Here is a 20,814-nt window from a genome sequence, read left to right on the forward strand (position 1 = left end):
TACTAAGCTTCTCACTCTCCTGCCTCAGCCTCCCAAGTAGCTGGGAATGTAGGCATGTGCCACTATTCATGAATTCACCTGTTAATATTCCTTACTAGTATTTTACAGAGGAACAAAGACACCACATCATCTTACCTATAAGCACTTATATCTCTAACAAATAAGGAATTTTAAAAATAAAGCCTAGTCACAGATTCTCTAGCCACTGATAATTTTTTAATATCAGACTACGTCCAGACTATAATATTGGACAGTGTTCAGAGTATGTCATTTGAAATCCCCTAGTCATGAACAATTATTTCTAAGATGACAATATGTAATCCATTAACTAGTGATTTCCTACTGTTCATTTTTTTTCTGTAAATCTGTATAACTTGTACCCTTTCCCTGCTTTTTTTTCTTTTCTCCTTAAATAAAATTAAAAAAAAAAAAAAAAAAAGAAATCCCCTAGTCAGTCCCATTTACACACACACACACACACACACACACACACACACACACACAGAGGAAAAGAAGAAAGTTCTCTCATCTTGCCTTGGTTGAGACTTTCCAGAGGAACAGCTTCACTTGATACCTGTTATGTGGCCTAACTTTTTAGTTTTTTTGTCTTTTTGAGACACTTGATACCTGTTATGTGGCCTAACTTTTTTAGTTTTTTTGTCTTTTGAGACAGTTTTTTTGTCTTTTCTCTATGCAGCTCAGGCTGACCTTGAACTTACTTTGTAGCCCGGGCTGGTCTCAAACTGCCCCCTAACCTCCCAAGTGCTGGGATTACAGGTATGAGCCACCATGCCCATCTTATGGTCTAACTCTTAAACACACACAATTAAAATAAATCACAGAATTCACAAGCTGCGTTTTTTTTAAGAGAATTTTTAAAAAACCAATAAAATGAAACAATAATGATATTGGATCTCAAACAAGACAGTAGGAAATCAGCCATAGTTACTATAAGCTAGCACATTTTTATGCTCTAAATAAATGCTAGACAACCAGACCTAGGCATGCGAAGTCAAGCAAACAATACAGTCACTAAGCCGTGTCTTTTACTTCAGTTGCCGTCATTCAGAAGTATCAGGCGTGTGCCTTCTAATTTCTTTTGTGCCTGTGTCCCCAGGACGTCCTGGGTGGGCTAAGGTCCGAGACTGCACCCTGCTCCTTCCGCATGACATTTTCCTGTGTCCCTCCAAACCAGCCAGTTGCTGAGTCCTGGGCACTTCTGCATTGGCTGCCTGTCCCTCGGTGCAGGGGACTGGGCCGGGCACCTGGGTTCCTCCAATCCAAGGCTCCTGGGGTGGCTGGTGGAGAGACTCAGGGTGGCGGCCCCTGGACACTGTCCCCATCTCAGGGCCTCGGGTCAAGAGGCACCTTCTCCACTCCACCATCTTCCTGGTCACCCTGCTTTTTCTTTAGACTACTTCCTTCTGTTTTTAGGGTTTGTTAGTGGTGATGTGAGTTTTCCCTGTAAAACATCCCATGTTCTAGATTTAGCTGCTTCCATCCTTGTTCATGTTCACCCATCTCATGGTGGTGGGTACACTACGGTTAGATACTTAATATACGTATACATGCATTACAATAGTATGCTAATGGTGTGGAGTCTCCGTTCTGTGTATCCATCAGGAGGCACACAATGCCTCCTGGTTTCTGATTCACTGTTTTTGGTGCTCACGATTCCCCATCAAACTTTCACATGATAATTTTGGTATCCATTGCTGATCATCATCTGTTTCCACTTACCTTGGTAATTTGAAAATTGCCAGGTTTTTTGATGTTGGGTGAATTTATTTCCCTAGTTTTTAATTTTCTTTTCTTTTTGTTTTTGGTGCCAGGGATCGAATTCATGACCTTACACTTGCCAGGCAGGCGCTTGTGCCACTGACCTAAATCCCTGACTTTAGGTTTTCTATACTGCATACATTTCAATTGCTGATTTTATATGCACCTAAAATATTTTACAATTTAGAAGTTCAAATGGGATTTAAAAGGCTAAGAATGGCTTTAAAGTCTGTTGCATAGATGGTCATCTTTATTATATTTTTCTCTAAGTCATAATTTAACCGTGAGTGAAATCCCAAGTCATTAAAATGACCATCATGCTAATTTTAATAACTTAATGACTTGTAACCAGAATGGGGGTGGCTTTTTGTAGTCACTTCAGTGTAGTGTATGGTTATATGTGTATATTTATGTTCTGCCAACTTGCTGTCGTAATGTTGTTAAGGGTAAGTGTTTGGTCTCTTTACCATTTGCTATATGTAAGATCAAGTCGTCTAGGTTCAGGTCCTTGCCTAATTGCCCTAATCAAGACCTCAAAATATATATCAAAAGAATTAGCAAGAGCAAACCTTATCACACTTTTTGAAATTTTTTAAATTTTAAAGATTCCATTTCACACTACTAAATACTGCGTGTAGTTTTCTGGTAGATCACTATCAAGTTCAGAAGCTCCTTTCCATTGCTAGTTTGTTGATTATTTTCATCATAAGATGGTATCTCAGGTGTTGTATCGGCTTCTGTGTGATTCTTTATTCTGTCAGTAGAGCACAGTGGTCTGTGTTGTGCACTGAACTCTCATTGTGTCTCTGGATCCTACTTCCCCAAAATGTGTGACTCCTTATATACATTGCTGATTCAGTTAGATAGCCTTTTCTCAAGGAATTTACATGTGTCATGATCAGACAAATCATGTAGTTTCTTGCGGTTTCTTTGGTTTTAGTACGAGGATACTATTGACCTCCTAGGATACACTGGAAGATGTTCCCTCTTTTTTGGAAGAATTTGCTAAGGGTTGGTGATAGTTTTCTTCATTTTTAAAAAAATTTCCTGAAAACAAATTTCAAAACAATATACTAGGACAATAACAATAGTTAATGCATGTTTGTTAATACATGATTGTTGTCCCCCATTCTGGTTCTCAGTCTGACTGAATCATCCACCCATCAGGCTCAGTGTGGTATATTTATTTTTTGCATTTGTTTTCTTTTTGTGTTTTGAGTCAGTGTCTCTTCTGTAATTCAGGCTGGCCTTAAACTCTCTGGTTCTCCTGCCTCAGCCTCCCAAGTGCTGGGAACGCAGGCATGTGCCACCGTGCCCCACTCAGCTTAACACATTCTAAGGGTCTAGAGCCACATCACCAAACTTATCCAGACTCTTCTGCAGATGAAAAGCGCCTGCAAAGGCTTCCACACCACACGGTCAGATACACTCACAGCAGTGATCCGCTCCTGGCTTCGATTTTCTGAATCGGTCAACTTTCCCATCACTGAAACACTTAACAGAGGGGCTGTTTAATTTGGTTCAGAATTTCAGGGGGTCAGTTCATGGTCAGCAGGCCTAAAGGCAGAAACCTGCTGGAGAAGGGCATGGCGGCAGAGCTGCTGAGCTCATGGCAGCCGTGCGGTGAGCAGGGCACTGTCCAGAGAGCAGGGCCAGGGGCCATATGTGCTGCTCTAGGCCATCCGGGTGGGCTTCACTCATGCGGGCATTTCTTCAGTGAAGATGGCATCAGGATTTGCAGCCACATTTAATTTATGGATGGATTATAATAAATTGAGCCTCATTTAACCAATCTATCCCGTTTGAGGAACATTACAATCCCACTCGGTTATAGTTCATGCCGTTTTAATGTAAATTGTTGGATATGATTTGCTGCTTGGTGAGGATTTCTACATCCATGTCCACAAGAGATACTGGTCTGTAATTGTCTTTTTGATGGGGACTTTGTCTGGCTCGCTAAGGTCAACAGGAATACCCTTTCCTTTCTGCGTTTGGTAACTTGAGTCTTGTCAGTCAATCAGGCCGAAGCTTTTTTAAAAAAATCTTCATTTTCTTTGTTTTTCTGCCTCATTAATCTTCCTGGTCTTCAGTTTTTCATCCTATGCATTTTGTTTAGTTTTCCAAATATTTTGTGAGCCCATGTCTACGCCACGTTTACACCCTTACGTGAGGTGGTGCATGTACCTAACCCATGCTCCTTCACCCTTCCCCGTTCGCCTGCTGTTATCTTTTATTTTGCTCTCTTTTATGGGTCCCCATGTAAGAGAGACCCTACAATATTTGTGTGTCTCATTTGTTTCACTTACTATTCGAGTCTCATGATGCATCCATCTTCCTGCCCGTGACTGGGTTTATCCTTGACGGTAGTGTAGTACTCCAAATACATTTTCTTTACTCATTCATCCGTTGGACATAGAAGTTTTTTAAGGTGGAAAAATTGGTTTGACTTGACATCTTCTTATATTCTCTCTTAAAATAGGTTTCAAAAGTAATAAATTCTTTCCTGCAGTGCTTCATTCTATAACATTTGGAGGTGCTGAGTTTTCATTTTCATTTATCACAGAATATATTCTAGTCCCTTTATGACTTTCCTTTAAGCCACATATTATACAATGTGGCCTGGTTACTTTCCTCTCCTTGCCCTCCTTTGCCCAGGATGAGGATATTTAAAAAGTAGAAACCCTGGCTCCCTGCGAGTCTCTCCCTTAGAGGTCTAAACTTCTTAAGTTGGCACAATGCATTAACCATAACACAATGTGTCATTCTGTATTCATGTATTTAACTGCCCACCTTCGCTTCTATTTATAATTTTCATCAGAGAACTTGCCATTTCTCTTGGTGAGCTGCATGTCCTTGAAAAATGTATTTTGTGGTTGCAGAATGTAATGTACAGATGACTAGGCTTATGTAGATTACAGTATTTTAACAGCTTTTTTCTAACTATTTTACCCCTTGTTGAAAACAGAATCAGCTTGTCTTTCTATTCCTGTCATGTTTACTTCATGTATTTTGGTTCTCTGATACAAATACATGTTCAATCATATGTTCATAATTGTATCATCTTAATGGATTGAATTTATGAGACGTACGTGTCTTTGGAAGGACTTTAAAGCTTGTATTGGCTGATTCTAGAACAGCCCCTGCAGCCAGGCATCCGCCTCTCCCCCGCCCTGTGTATTGAACCAGAGTCTTCCTCTGACAGGCGCCGCATGGCCAGCCCTCCAGCTCGACTTAACTACTGTGAGCATCGGATGCATTTTCTGTCCCTTCACTTTCAGCCTATGTGTGTCTTCAAAACTAAAGTGGGTCTCTTAGAGAAAGCATGTAGCTGAACCTTTATAAATCTAGTTAGACATTAGGCCTGCCTAGTGCTTGTGTCATGTAAACCACACACATTGGATGTAAATATGGCTAAGCCAGGATTTGTATCTACCTGTCTGTCTTTGCCCTTTGTATTTCTGTTTACTCATTATCAGCATTTTTGTGTGTATATTTTCCATATATATTTTCTAGTTAACCTTTGCCCTCTTTTTGTTTTTATTTTTATTTCATTTTATTTTTTACTTTTTGTCTTTTTGAGACTGGGTGTCACTGTGTAGTTCAGGCTGGCCTTGAGCTCGCTTTGTAGCCCAGGCTGCTCTGAAATTAGCAACGATCCTCCTGCCTCAGCCTCCCGAGGGCTGGGATTACTGGCACCACCACAGTAATACTCTGTATTTTATGCTTTATGGAGTTATTTTCTCATTGCCTTGGGGATTACAATTGACATTTTTATAATTACTTAGAGTAATATTTAATTACAGTAAAAATGGAAACATTTTTGTGTGTTGCTTTTTTTTCCCTTTGTATACTTTTTTTTTTGGTGCTGGGAGTCAAACTCATGACTTTGTGCTTACCAGAAAAGTTTGTGAACTGCTGAGCTAAATCCCTGGCCTTGCATACTTTTTATACATTGTATATACATTAATGAATTTATACCAATTGTCTTTTAAATCAGGAAAAAGAAATTCATTCTTTTATGTTTTATAATGCAATTATCTTTACTGGTGCTCTTTTTATAGTTGGGCTTGGGTTACTTTCTAGCTTTTTTTTTAGTTGAAAGACTTGTTTAGTTTTCTTGTAAGTCAGGCCTGATAATAAACAATCAGATTATTTATTCATTGTTGATCTACTAAACATAGAATTCTTGATTCATCGTCTTTCTTGCAGAAGTTTATTATGTATTTTTAAATGATACATAAATTGATAACTATAGTGTTTCAATACGTGTATGCGTTGCGCAGTAATTAAATCGGGTATATATATCCACAAGCTTATCATTTCCTCCCTAGGGGGAAAACACTCAGTCTTTTCTGCAGCTTTTTGAAATGCATAGTAGGTAGTTGTTTTCAGTGCCACCCTGTCTCATCTAATGTCACAGCACTTTAATCCGTGCCCCCACTGGCTTTCAGATGCCATCAGTTCCAATGAGACATCAGTTGTCAATCCTGTTGAGAATTCTATTTGAGTTGTCTTTGGCCGTAGTTTAAGTGTAATGTTTTTGTTATAGTTGTCTTTGAGTTTATGCTTCATGGAGATAGCTGAGCTTTGTAGACCTATAGATTAATGTTCATAAAAACTTGACAGTTTTTGTTCAATATTTCTCTCCACTCCTTACTCTTGTTCCTACATTTTAGGGTCCTCTGAAAATCAGTTTTTGTCGAAGGAATCTTGGGTGTTTGGGAACAGGCAGTCAACACTCAGCCAAATTGTTACCAGCCCTGGATTAGCCTTTATTCCCTTGCTCCTGGAGAGTTTCAAGAGTGTGGTGACAGTTGAGTTCTTTCTTAGAACTCTTGACACGTGTGCAGATACCTGGGAATATACTGAAGCTTTTAAAAAGCCCCTTATAGCCATCTTTTTCAAGTGTTCCTCTTTTTTTGGGGGGGGGGGGAGTTAGGGGTCAAGCCCAGGGCTTTGTGCATGTTAGCCAAGCATTCTACATTCTTGGCCCTCAAGTTGTAAATTTTACATTTTTTTCTGGTTATCCTATTTTTTGCTACAGCTCTTACTATCTCAGGCAGTGGCAATATTCAGCAATTGCCTATAGTTATTTTTAACAAACAACTTCACGTAGAAAAGAGCTGCTCACATTAGGTGTGCTCCAAAGTCAGAACCAAGTGGAGGTACCCTGACCAGTGAGGTGGTCCAGGGACTACTACAGAGGCCCCTCAGTGGTCAGTGCTCTGGGCATGGTAACTGGAGGATGTCCAACCCACGTGCTGCCCTCCAGTGTCTGCCAGGCTACTTAGTTTGCATCACAAATGCAGACTGTTTGTTTTCAGGGGGAGGATGGACATAGCATAGTTTAGCCACCAAGCAGACACTTCTTACTGAGGCTTAGGGTTTGTTCAAAGTGCTGAGAATTAAAGTAAGGGGCTCATGCACGACAGGCAAGCCCTCTACCTGCCTCAGAGGTCTTTATTCTGCCATTTTTGCTGACATTTGTCTAATGGCAATTCTAAGTGAAATATTTCTTGTGTGTTTACCAGCTGGAATTCTTTTAAAAACTTTCCTTTATGGGCTGATTGGTTATTTGAATCATTTAGGGACAAATGACAGGATAACTGCATGGTTAAGGTCTTTATTTAATTAACAAATTCAGAGATTTTTTAACCTCTTCATTTTAATGGAAAATCATGTTTGGAAATCACACTGTCTACATATGCTTTTTCCTGAGAAGTTATAAATTTAGGGCTTTCTCAAGAACAGACATATGAAGTAAGTTATTTTTAAGAAAGACTTTGAACCTTTTTTGGTTTTTGATTTGTTGTTCTTTTTTCCCCCCTTTGGTTTTCTGAGACAGGATATAAAGCTATATAGATTAGGCTGGCCTCAAACTTAGGTCCTTCTCCTGCACTCAGCCTCTTGAGTGCTGGGATTACAAGCATGTATGACCATGCTCAGCTTGAAAATTTAGTTGAAGTCATAAATTTGTATTTTTTTTTCTTTCCATAGTGAAGATAACAGGTTGTTTTTGTTTCATTTTATACTAAAACTCTTGGCTGCTGGCATTTCTTTCTACACGATATATTTAATTTTAAAATAATAGACTACTTATGGAATTTACACTGTTTATTTCATCCTTCCTTTCTTTGAATATGTTTTATCAGCGCACGTCTGCAGTGCATGATGTTGACATTCCTCATGAGGAAATAGAGCTTTAACACAACACATTTAGCTCCTTTTCTCACTGGCCCCTTGGTTTCCTTTGCTTTTGTCCCATTTCAGGAAGATCTAGTTCCCTACTAAAAGTATTATCTTTTTTTTTTCATTTTGCTTCTTATTTATAACATGAATTTGTCACATAAGGGGAATCATGTAACATTTAAACTTGTGGACCTGATTTTTCATTTAACATTATGGTCCTGAGGCGCATCCATCTATAGAGGCCTCCCCTCTATAGATGTCTGTAGACAGTGTACCCCTCTTTGTGGTAGGCTGCTACTCCATTTTATATATACTGTATTTTTTGTCCATCTGTGGTGGACATATAGGCTGTTTCCAAGATTGAGCTCTTATCAGTTGTGCTGCTATAACCATGGATGTGCATGGGTTCCTGTAACATGGTGACTTTAACCCTTTTAGGAAGATACTAGAGAGGAATAGGCAGGTCAGATATCAACTGGGGCTATATAGTAATAATCTGTTTTAGCAAAACCTAGAAAGCACTCAAAGGTCCATCAGTGATAAAATTGTTAAGTTATTGTATAGTCACACAATGGAGTATGGCACTGAGAGAATTAATTACAGATACATGCAGTGATGCAGATATTCCCAAAATTGTATACAAGGAATCCAGACACAAGCGTAAATTTTTCATATTCATGCGTACAAATCAAGTATGAACAGAAGCAAAACAACTGTTCTGAGGGAAATAATGTTAGGGAATCGGCCTGGGGAGTGGAAGACACTCTCACTGTCCGTCTTCTGGGTCCAGGCTCAGTGCTTTGAGCTGAGTGCACCACCACCACCTGGAGCGCACGCTGGCCAGAGCCAGGCTCTGAGCTGCTACTCTGGCCCTTTTTATTTCGAGATGAGAGTGCGCTGAGTGGCACAGGCTGGCCTTCAGACTGGGAGCGGCGTGCCAGGGACTGCCGGCCGCAGCTGTGACCTCAGCCCTTTCGTTTTCCAGGAGGACATGTGCCTGCCAGGGGCTGGACCCAGAGACCTGCGGTGCCTCCTTCTCTTTTGGCTGTTCATGGAGCATGTACTATAATGGGTGTAAGTTTGCCAGAAGCAAGGTCCCGAGGAAGTTTAAACTACTTGGAGATGACCCAAAAGAGGTTGGTTTACTTCCTGATACTCAGCCTGGCTTTCCTGGAGAAGGGGGCGGGGGCATGGGTGACGTGGGCAATATGACTGTCCTGTGGGGGTCTCATTAACCCAGGGGCTTTCAGCTCCAGTGAATACAGTTTTCACTCAACAGAGAGCACAGTCAGATCTTAGGAACGTAGCTATGCCTCACCAAGGCAATTGATACAACCCGAGCAGATCATTCTTCCTATGTATGTCATTCTGTATTTATTCACTGTGGTAATCTAGGTTTTCAAAGGGCTGTGTCTTCACTCTGTTATGGGAGTCATGCTCATGGCTGCCACATTCAGAAAAGACCACTTCTGGTCATGTTTCCATGCTACATGATTTAAAGTTAGCATAATGAATTTACTCCAGTAACTAAAATACAAGTTTTTGAACACTGATTTCTCATAGTGAAGCCACTGGCATTTTTCTTGCATCCAGAGTGCGTATTGCGTATAATACAATTTTTAAATTGATATCAAATTTAACAGCACAGGTCTAGAATGTGCTAACTGAGTGATCAATAAACCTCAATACATTGTCAGGAATGTCGATACGTGCTTGTTTTCCCAGCTACTCAGCAGGCTGAGGCAGGAGGATCCCAAGCGTGGCGCCAACCTGAGCAACTCAGTGAGACAGTGAAAAAGAAAAGCCCTGGGGGGTGTGGCTCAGCCAAGAATTCACATCCTCAGTATTTCAAAAAGAGGAGGGAGGGAGGGAGGGAAGGAAGGAAAGAAAGAAAGGGAAAGGAAAGATGTCAGTATATTTAGCATTTGGATCAGACCAAATTTTATATTTTAAGTACAGTTAAGATTTTTGCTACAATGTTCAGTCAGGAAGATCCTTGTGAGTTTGAGACCAGTCCTAGCCATGAAGTGAGTTCAAGTCCAGCTCAGATTGCATAGCAAGACCCTGTCTCAAAAAAAATTATGCTGTAGATAATTATACTGTGTTTCTGTAAAAGGAGAAAGTCATACTTTACTATTGGTATAATAGTAAATTGATAGTGAAGCACAAAAGCCCGCTCAACCTAAACTTTTTGCAAAAGGACATGATGTTTTCAGTATTTATGGAAGCTAGGCATCTCTTCATAAGAACATATTTAATAAGCATGAAAAGCAGCGATGCACACTCCAGTCTGAGCTGCTGTGGAGAGAAACACGGCTTTGACCACTCTCCCCGCAAACACACTCAGCAGCTGGAGGCCTCCCCGCTGCCACACAGAGGGGCTCCACGCGGACACGGCACCTTCAAGGTACAGGTCCCTCTCTACACAAAACACTCCGAGGAGCAAGGCCTGTTTAACCATTGGGGCCCCACCAGAGGCCGTCAGCAGAGATCGAGTCCCCGCAGTGTCCCTTGCACGGGCAGCCACCCACTGTCGGCCCCGAGGATGCAGAGCAACTTGGAAACCAAGCAGTTTGAAATGAGATCATCCACGTAGGTTAAAACCTGCGTTATCACCCACCGTTTCCAAAGGCAGAGTATTTGGAACTCCATCCTTTAAGTTAAGAGCAGGAGTCCATGGAGTCTCACCATCTCCTCTTGCAAAGGGACTTTGCAATTGTTCTTAAACTGAGCCCTGAGAATTCTGTCAATCTCTGGAGTGTACAAGGATGTTGAGTTCTTTGGAGATCTGTGTAACCTTGGAAACGCTGTCTCTAATTGCTGTAAGACACGAAGATGGTAAATGGATGCATGAAGCCCCCAAGCCCTCTGAATGTCCCTCTTGCTCAGCAGGTGACAAGATAGTGAGATGAAAAATGTGACTCCTTGAGGGCTTGGAGCTTCATTCACCTCCCACACCCAGCAGGTCTGTAGTTAGCTGTGTGCAGTGGCCAACCAACCGAACATAGCTAACAGTACACACAAAGCAGGTGGCATTAGAAAGCCACCTTCAGATGATTCTTCAGATGACTTAGTTGCTTAATAGGAAAGACAACTAGAAGCACAAATGTTCCCCTCAAGATCTGTTCAGAGTGGAAAACCTTCTGGGTTCTTTTCTGTAGTTTGCCTTGTATAAATTTGGACAAGAATAGGGGCTGGGGATTTAGCTCAGCGGCATAAGCACCTGCCTTGCAAGCAGGCAGTTGTAAGTTTGATCCCCGGTACTGATAAAAAAAGTTAAAAAAATTTTTTTGGACAGGAATTTCAAAAATAAACATGAAAGAAGAACCTTTTTTAATTCATGAAAAGAAAAGGTGCTTTACATCCTGCATTGGAGGGAATGGTATAACAGTCTTCATAATATATGGAAAACAGATTCAGAATTTAATATGTTAAATTGTTCATTTTATACAGGAAGAGAAATTAGAGTCACACTTGCAAAACCTGGCCACACTGATTGCACCAATATACAAGAAACTGGCGCCCGATGCCTACAACAACCAGGTGAGTTAGAATAACTACCTGCAGATTTACTAACTTGTTCATTATGGATGACATGCCTTATTCCAAAAGTATTCCCAGGTTCACTTATTTACTTGGTACCAGGAATTGAACTCATGACTTCACGCTTGCCTGGCAGGCACTGTGCCACGCAGCTAAATCCCCGAGCCAAAAACAGTAATTTTCCTTTACTTTTATAACTCTTCCTCTTCCTAACTGCTGCAGCCTCTGTCGTGCCTGGCATATGAAAACTGTACCATACAGAAGGACATATGTTGGTCTTCGTAGTTTTTAAAGACAATGAGTTTTTAGACTCCTGGCTGTTCTAGCCCCTCATATCCTTGTTCTCTCAGAGATAATGTTGCCTCTTTAGCCGACTTTGGTGATCACATTAAAATTCTGTGGCTTCAGTTATGAACTATTTTTCATACGATGCCTCAAGCTGTGCACATACTGCACTGTAAGCATACGTGTGTGTCGCACTACGTCACATTTTCCCACCTTTGGTTGGTTTGGCCTCTTTGCACGACATTTATTTTCCTGCCTACTGGACATATTTCAGCTGGTAGTAGGTGATTTTGTCAGAAGTTGCTCATGAGAAAGACAAAAGACTATGAAGTCACAGCGACACCAATGAGGAAGGAAGCCCTGAGCGATTTATTCATTGAAGATCCTCAGTGTGGCTTCTCGTGGTTAAAAATTGCTTACTAAGGGAGACAGAGACAGCGAAGAGCAGTTATCAGTATATTACAAATGTGTGACAGCTGCACCTTACTCGAGGCTGGGTACCACGTGGCCATGTCACCCTCACACATAGCACGTGTAAAAAACATCCAAAGCTGTGGGCTGTACCATAATACTGGCTGTTTGAGCTTTACCCCGCTCCTCTACTGAATTCTCTCATCTCACAGCTGAACATTTTTCTTTGATTTATTCCTTGATTTCATAGCTTTTTCTTGCTGTGGCAAGCTTTATAAGGTCTTGACAGCATCTCTCCAGTCCTGTGGAAACTTTTCCTCTCATCTGTGTGGTAGGCATATACTTCGCTCTTTTTCTATGATTTTCTCATAGGTTTAGTTCTCAAAGTTATGCACTGTCCATCACTTGTGGAGATGGAATATAGCCAAATGCTGTCCTAGGGTACTTTCTGCGATGGGAATGTTATGCATGTGCCATTTAGTATCGTAGCCACTGGGCACACAGCATTAAATGCTAGCTGTGTGGCCATGGTAAGCATCTGAGCCCGGGAGAAAGGAAACCACGCACTTGGAATTGCCGTTCAGACTTAGGAACAGATTTCCAGGGATCCAGTCATAATGTGCTGCGTGTGCCCAGTGGGAAATAATAGGAAACCATCAAGTTTTGTTGGATCGCAAGTTCACCACCTACCTTTGTGGCATGAAGAGTCAGCTTCGCTGAGAAGAGGTCCTGATGGCCTGGGAGGCTCCACTTGAGTCCCCAGGGCACTGACCAGAGACTGCGTGTGGAGAAACCACCACTGCTGGGGAGGAGCCATGCACAGAGCCAGACAGGACGATCCTTTGAGCTCCTAGCGGACCTAAAATGACTGTTCCTACCAGCCAGCAGGAGACTTCCCAACACAGGACGTGGAGAGGAACAGCACTTTCCCAGAGATGCTGCTTTGCGAGATGCAGATTTCGCTGCGCCAGGGCCCATCTAAGCACTGCAGATCAAGACTTTAAAGGATCAAGTTGATTGAAGGAATTTACTACAGAGAAGTTTTTCCTTTAAATCTAACAACCAATAGGGCATAATTTGCAATGTCCAGCATCCCATTCAAAATTTGCCAGAAAAATCCCTAAAGAAGATGACATACAGTGAGAGAGAGCAGACATCTGTCAGCACAAGTGTCCCAGCAATGACACCGCTGGCAGAATACGAAGGCCTGGGATTTCACATTCTGGACATTCGGTGAATCATGGGAAACCTTGAACCATGAACATATTGAGGATAAGAAGATCTGTAGTAAACTGCTAAAAATGAAACATTATAAAACCTAAATAAAAATACACTAGGTGGAACATTAACAGCAGCAGCTTAGCAAACTCAAATCCTAGCCATGAGTAGTTTCCAATATGAAGGCAACAGACAAAATTGAGGAGAAATGACCAGAGGCCTATATATATATATGCTGAATGTGTAATTGAAGACCTACAAGTGAGACATTTTCTTCAAAATTCTAAAAGTAATGGGCAAAATTTTTTCGAATGTCTCAGAAAATGATTGTGTACACTCATAGATATGAGAACATGGCAAAATTTTAAAAGCCACAGCAAAAACTATATAGAAGCATCTTAATTTGTTTAGTTAGTGCTACAGAAAATAAAATTTTATGTGGACTTATTCCATGTGGAAAGTTACCACGAAGACATGAGACTGTATGTCACAAAACGAAGAAAATATAGAAGGTCTTTTAAATACTAAAAGAAGTGTGTGCGTGGGGCTCTAACTCAAATCTGTAACCAGCACAAACAGCCCGCAGAAGACAAAATACCATTTTTTAGACATCAAAGCTGAAGGAGTTCACCCCTAGCAAATTAGCATCTTAAAATGTAAAGGAAGTGGTTGGGGAGATTGAAAATCACATATAAGCATATAAGATAGAAACCTGGGTTTTTTGTTTTGGTTTTCTGAGACAGGCTCTTACGGCATAGAGTTCAGGCTGGCACTGAACTCCCCAGGCCTCCTGCCTAGCCTCCCAAGTGCTGAAGTGTCTTTAAAGACAACTTTTATTTCAAAATCTATTCACAGTGCCCACTGAGATCCATAGCATGCCTAAGTAGCACAGAATCTAGGGACTGGGATTGTAATGTTGTAAGCTTTTATGCTGTATATGGGCTCATATATTACTTGATTGTTGACTATGTAGATCTTTAAGAAACACCACGAAAATGTGGGTAGGTCAGACAGTAAAGAGAAAAGTGGAACCATCTCAAAAGCATTTTAAATAGATGGAACAAAAAAAATTAGGCAGATAGAAAATAAATAGATGATATATTTAAATCCATCCATATGCCTATTATATTATATTTAATAAGTGGTATTAACACACCACTGAAAAGGCAAAGCTAAGAAAGCCCCTTTAACCGTAGAGACATAAGCTAAAAGTTGCAAGATAGGAAAAAATACATCCTGCTCACATTGGTCAAAAGAAAACCTGAGCAGCTATAAAGACGGTAGATTTTATTACAAGAACAAAGAATGCCATTTATTAATGGGATTAACATCGAGAGAACATATTTCTAAATTGTTACAATTAACATCTTCAAATTTATGAAACAAGCAAATAATAAAAAACCCACAGTTCATGAGATTTAAATATATCTCTTAATAATTAAGTAGAAAGCAAAAGAGAGTAAGACTTAACCAATTTACAAAGGCATTATCAATAAAAATTTAAAGCTTCAATTATAGATAAATGAAAAGAAATTAAAAGCCTGTAACAGAAGGGTACTTTAAAAAATTTGTATCTGGAAATTGAGAAGCATACTTCTAAATAATATGTGGGCCAACAAAAAAAGTCACCTAGGAAATTAAAAAATAAAACTTAATGGATAGTGAAGTGTGTAAGGTATGCATATACGCTGAGATGCATGTAACATTGAAACAAATGTAAAGTTTCAAGTCAAGGAACTATGTGTGTACCCTAAGAAATGTGAGAAACAACAGTTAAACCCTATGGGTAGAAGAAAGGACAAACTAAAGGCAAAAACAGAAATTAGTGAAATAAAATAGAAAGTGTGTATACAGTAAACAAGTGAGCCCAAAAGCTGGTACTTTGAGATAGTTTAATCAAGTGCAACAGAGATGAATAAATTACCTATACACAGAATTGGAGACAAAGCCAGGTGTGGGAGCGCACACCTGGAGGCTGAGGCAGGAAGACTGTTGCAAGTTCAAGACGAGTGTGGACCACAAAGTGAGCTCATGGTCTACCTGAACTTACCATGAGACCCTGTCTCAAAGGCAAAAAAGAGCAGGGGTGTAGGGCAGTGTATACCCACCTCCTGTACACGCGCATGCGCGTGAAAGACCATTCATAACTTTGTACCAATACATTCAGACAGTTTTATGAAATTGAGCCTCTAAAAGACAGCAGAGCTCACTGAGGGAAAGCAAGCCAAGCCCATGACCAGCCCCGTCTCTGACACGTTAATTTGATTTGTGGCTGAAAGCCTGCAACAAAGAATACCACGCCCATGTGAGTTTCCAAACTGTGGAAATTCTTCCAACATCAGAAAAGCTGTAAGTGCTTCCCAGTTCATTCTCCACAGCTGGTAACACCCTACTACTGGGACTAGAGAAAGGCATTCAAGGAAAAGAAATCCACAGTCCAATGTTTATGACTGTGGATGTTAAAATCCTTCACGCATCAGAGCCAGTGAACAGAAGAGAGAAAATGGAGCTCACATCAGGCGTGACATATTTGGCTCGAAGTTATTTGCCATCTTAACAGATGTGTAAGAACGTACAATTCCTCAGCAGATGCAGAGAAAGCATTTAGTCAGTATTCTACATCCATAGAAAGCAGCCTTTCCTCTACAAAAAGTACAACTCTGGGAGCTAAGTCACAATTTCTCTCCCAACATTAAGGCCAAGACAAGCATGTGAATTCTTACTACTTCTCTTATTTATAAATGTTTCCAGAGAAAGCCTCCCCCCAAATCTAACAATAACTGCCATCTCCTAGAACAATTTGGAGTGAATTTGCTCACCAGTAGCTGTGGTGAGCACCACAGTGTGGTCTTCAGCTGCATACTGTTTCTCTCAGGGGAAGAAAACACACTAAATCATCCCCAAGTTTGGAGCATTCAATCAGTGATAGCAGCGAAGCCACCAGATGTGTGCACCTGATTTCTGTGACGAACCCCGTAAAGTGGCATTGGCTGGTGGAGTGCTTTCTGTAATGAGTGCGGATTCACATAGACTTTTGCCAAATTTTTGCCTAAGAGTTTTGTGTTCTTGATGCTAATTTAGTTGTTGGTTATTCTTATTTCAATTTTCAATTATTGTTTGTATATGAAAAATTTTTATCACTTTTCTAAGCTCCCTAAGTAGTACTAGGGGATTTGTAAGGACTGCAGTGCCCTCAAGCTCTTCAGGCAGAAGAAGCCGTAAGCTGTATTCTAACAGCCACACTGGTTTTACTTTCAATCACATCAGTCTGGGGACAACTCAGTAATCCATCAGCTGGTGCCATGGCAGATGTCTCCCATTGCTTCTGGGTGACTCTGCTCACTGCTAAATGTAAGTTCTTCCAAACTAATGAATGAATTTGGTATCAAAGTTTAAGCAAGCTTTTTGAAAAACACTGTCAAAATGGGGGAATAAAAGCGTTCAATATACAGTGGTACTGCAGTCCACAAACTTTTGTTCCATGATTCTGGAGAAGGTGGCCTTGATTGTGTTTGTCACCCAAAGCAGAGTTTGAGAATGGAAGCAAATTTGCCCAATGTTTCTATTTGCAAACCAAATTGTTCACAAACAGAAATGTTCACAAACTGAGGTATTAACTGTGTGTGTGTATATGCACATGCATGTGTGTATACATGCATGCAAAGGATCCATAATAGTCAATTTTTTGAAGGGCAGATTTAAAAGACCTGTACCACTTGATTCCAAAGAGCACAAACACCCCCCACTTGCTGGTAATCAAGATACATCATTACTGATGTGTGCACACACATCATTACCAAATGGATTAGAATGATTCCATAATTATGCTCAAGTGATTTTTAGCAAAGGCAGTTAAGTCAGAAGGATAATCTCATCCAGTGGTATTTGAACAATTGAATCGACAGGCAGAACACACACACCCAAAAAAGTAAACTTGATCCTTAATTCACACCATATATAATTAACTCCTACAAAGGGATCCATTTAAAATACAGACTTATCTATAGTGGCAGAAAACAGAGCAGTAGCTTTCTTCTGCAAATAAAGTAGTAGATAAGAATTGTACAGGGGGCTGGGGACTAAGCTCAGGGGCATAAGTGCCTGCCTGGCAAGTGTGAGGTCATAAGTTTCATCCACAGTACCCCCTCAAATTCCGAAGATGCCAAAGGAAAAGTTTAGGTTTAGTGGCAATCATAGATTATGTTGTATATGACAATGGTTATGCAGGTGCAGTTGCATGTCAAAAGCGCTCATGTAGAATACCTTACACACATGCTGCTTAGGAGTGATTACTGTGTGCTGATGCCACAGCACGTTAGAGTGCCTACCTTTTGTGTGTGAGCCCTGAGGTATGTCCAGAAGGATCCAGAACCACCAGAAGGCTGTGTCAATTATTCTTTAATAACTGTATTGACCACGTTGAGCAGCTGGCTGTGTTTTGGATTGTTCCGTTTTGTTCCTGGATGTCAAGCGCAGAGCACTCCTCAGGGCCCAGGGCCGGGCACAGGCTGGGCACACGGGGAAGCTTTTGTTCAGGTGTGAGGCCAGCCCCACTCATGTGCGCTCTGGTCTTCCCAGGTGGAGTACGAGCACAGAGCCCCCGACTGCCGGCTGGGGCTGAAGGAGGGCCGCCCATTCTCTGGGGTCACCGCATGCTTGGACTTCTGCGCCCACGCCCACAGGGACTTGCACAACATGCAGAACGGCAGCACAGTGGTGAGTGCCCTGTGGTGGAGCTGTGAGCCACGGCCCCAGGGGGCACTTTTTTGGCTTAAGTCATGCACTCCCACCAGGTGGGCACAGTGGGGGAACCTCAGTGACAACAGCCGTGGGGCCCTGGGGATTCTGTGCTAAGCTGAGCCGGTTTCCAAGCACCACCTGTCCAGTTAGTCACCGGGAACCACCCTCCCTTTGGAGTCTGCTCCAGAGGTCACACACAGTTGAGCAGAAAACCATTTATAAGCCAAGGCACCTGTCACCATGCAGCATGGCACAGATGAAGGACACACTGTCACCTTTGCCTTGTGTACTGTAGTGGACCTCAATGCAGTGGACCTTTCTGACTAGTGGGTCCAACGGAGAGGAGCAGGTGTCGGGTGGCAGCTGTGATGGGAAGAATGTGGATGAGACCTTAAAGGGGCGCCTGTTCCCTACTGAGGAAGCCCAGTGCTTTGCCTTCCTGTAAAGAGACCATCCACCGGGGGTAGATTAAAGGGAGGGAAAGTAAAGATCCAGAGCCAGCCATGGGCCTACGTGCCCATAGTCCCAGCAGCTCAGAAGGCTGAGTCAGGAGGGCCACTATGAGCTCATGAGTGCAAGACCAGCCCAGGTAACATAGTGAGATTTTGTCTAAAAATGAACAAAAAATTCTGGTGAAGAAACCTTCAACTATAAATGAGTTGACCTAATGCCTTTCCAACCCAGATACAGGGAGAGTTGAGGAAGATGTCCAGGGAGACTTGAGATGAAACATAGATCCCAGGCAGTCAGGTCATTGTAGGATGTCAGGGGACGCAAGCCAGGGCACTTTGAGGACTCGAAAGTTTTGTGGAGAACTAGAGAGGGTATTAGCTTGGAGAACTGTGAAGGCAGAGAGTAATTCAACCCCTTAGACATGCAGAAGCTTAATGCCTCCCTCCCCCCAGGTGTGCACGCTCACGAGGGAAGACAATCGAGACCCGGATAGCACGCCTGAGGACGAGCAGCTGCACGTGCTGCCTCTGTACAAGATCTCCGACGTGGACGAGTTCGGGAGCGCGGAGGCTCAGGAGGAGAAGAAGCGCAGCGGTGCCATTCAGGTGCTGAGCTCCTTCCGGCGGAAGGTCCGGATGCTGGCAGAACCGGCCAAGACCTGCAGGCAGAGGAAGCTGGAGGCCCGGAAAGCGGCCGCCGAGAAGCTGTCCTCGCTGGAGAGCAGCGCCAGTAAGACTGAGAAGGAGAAGGCGGCCGCTCTGCGGACAAAACAGGCCGAGGCTGCAGGCCAGGCCAAGCAGCTGACAGGTAAACAGGGCAGCGCAGGCAGGCGCAAGGTCGCATCCCTGGTGGTCTTAGCTGCTTACCAGAATCTCCCCTAATGCAACAGTGACCCGGCTCTACCCTTGGGAATGTGGACCTGGGGTAGATGGAGAAGTTTGTTTGGATTTTATTCCATTAATGCTTCCAAAATGAAAAAAGTCACACACTGGTGACAAAATGTTGGAATGAAAGACCAAAAAGCTTACAAGTGACTCCTACTGGCCATGGTGATGCTCCCTAGGGAAGCTGAGGCAGGAGGATCATTGCAAGTTTGAGGCTAGCCTGGGCTACACAGTGACACTGTCACAAAAAAGAAAAAAAAAAGGGAAAAAAAACCTTAAGTTTAGGGCTGGGGATTTAGCTCAGTGGCATAAGCACCTCCCTTAAGCACTCAGTCCTGAGTTTAATCCTTAGTACCAAAAAACAAAAACAAAAACACAGCTTAAGTTTTAATCCTGGATTTGATATAAGTTTGAAAAAGTCTTTTCCTTAGCGGCATTGAGTCTGTGTTTTAGGAGTTTACACGTAGCTGCTCTAAATCTCATCAGTAGAAGAATCGCCTGTAGCTATGGCAGAGAGCAGTATTGCTTACTGATAAGTTGATGCTCTCCAGGGCCCTTGGCCTCATGTCTACATTTGGCACTATAAAGAGAAGTCCAAATGGAAATTAACTACCAAAAAAATGTATCTTTCAAGTTCATACTAAGCTATCTAGAACAATAAGCCAGAGGTGCCTCCTGGCCTTCCCTGAAGAAATCAAGCCCATTCAAGTAGCTTACAGCTCTCCTTTAGGTTAGCTGCAAAGCAGGACCAGACAGCTCCATTTCTGGTCTCTTCTCACAGGTTCTTGGGGATCATAAATCACTTCTGGTCTCAAGCCTCATCGCAGTCCCATTTATTCATTAATCAAGGGGACTTCTGATGAGTGAGGTCAGGAAACAGAAATATGACTTTTAAAAGTTTCACTTAACAGGATAAATGTTTCTTTAAAGTATCATCTACAACCACAAATTTTCTTCCCAGAAAGGCTAATCATGAAGTAGCCTTTGTTAATTTTATTGCATGCTTTTTTATTTTTAAATAAATGTTATCCTTTGTCTTAGAAACAATGCCCCATCTTCCATGGCAAATCTTATGCTACTGCATTTTAATTTTATAATAAACATTGAGGTGGCCGCGGCCACCTGAGGCTGCAGAGATCTGCTCGCTTCCCTCCACGGACTTAGCAGTACGGTGAGGGGCAGCTAAACAGGATCATTCCCAACCCTTGAGATACTTGCTGGGGCACACTTGTGTTTGGTGGATACGACGGAAGTGCAGGAGGATGAGAAGCCCGAGGAAGGGAAGGTGGAGGGGGGCAGAGATGGGAGACTC

General features: G+C 42.1%; 1 protein-coding gene across 7 annotated transcripts in view; it reads left to right on the forward strand.

The window, feature by feature from the left end:
• Positions 1–20,814, forward strand: part of Tet2 (tet methylcytosine dioxygenase 2) — a 96,367-nt gene that overhangs the window by 70,247 nt on the left and 5,306 nt on the right. For 6 of the 7 annotated variants that reach the window (XM_063260583.1, XM_063260582.1, XM_063260584.1 and 3 more), the window contains 4 exons: positions 8,954–9,104; positions 11,422–11,511; positions 18,004–18,141; positions 19,071–19,425. In XM_063260583.1, the coding sequence (XP_063116653.1) occupies positions 8,954–9,104; positions 11,422–11,511; positions 18,004–18,141; positions 19,071–19,425 (734 nt within the window). Of the gene's footprint in view, positions 1–8,953; positions 9,105–11,421; positions 11,512–18,003; positions 18,142–19,070; positions 19,426–20,814 lie in introns of those variants that run through there. The other variant, XR_010051401.1, reaches the window with a different exon arrangement.

The sequence above is a fragment of the Cavia porcellus genome, unplaced genomic scaffold (genome assembly GCF_034190915.1).
Source record: "Cavia porcellus strain 051 isolate PalLab524CR breed Dunkin Hartley unplaced genomic scaffold, mCavPor4.1 scaffold_14, whole genome shotgun sequence".
Lineage (NCBI taxonomy): Eukaryota > Metazoa > Chordata > Mammalia > Rodentia > Caviidae > Cavia > Cavia porcellus.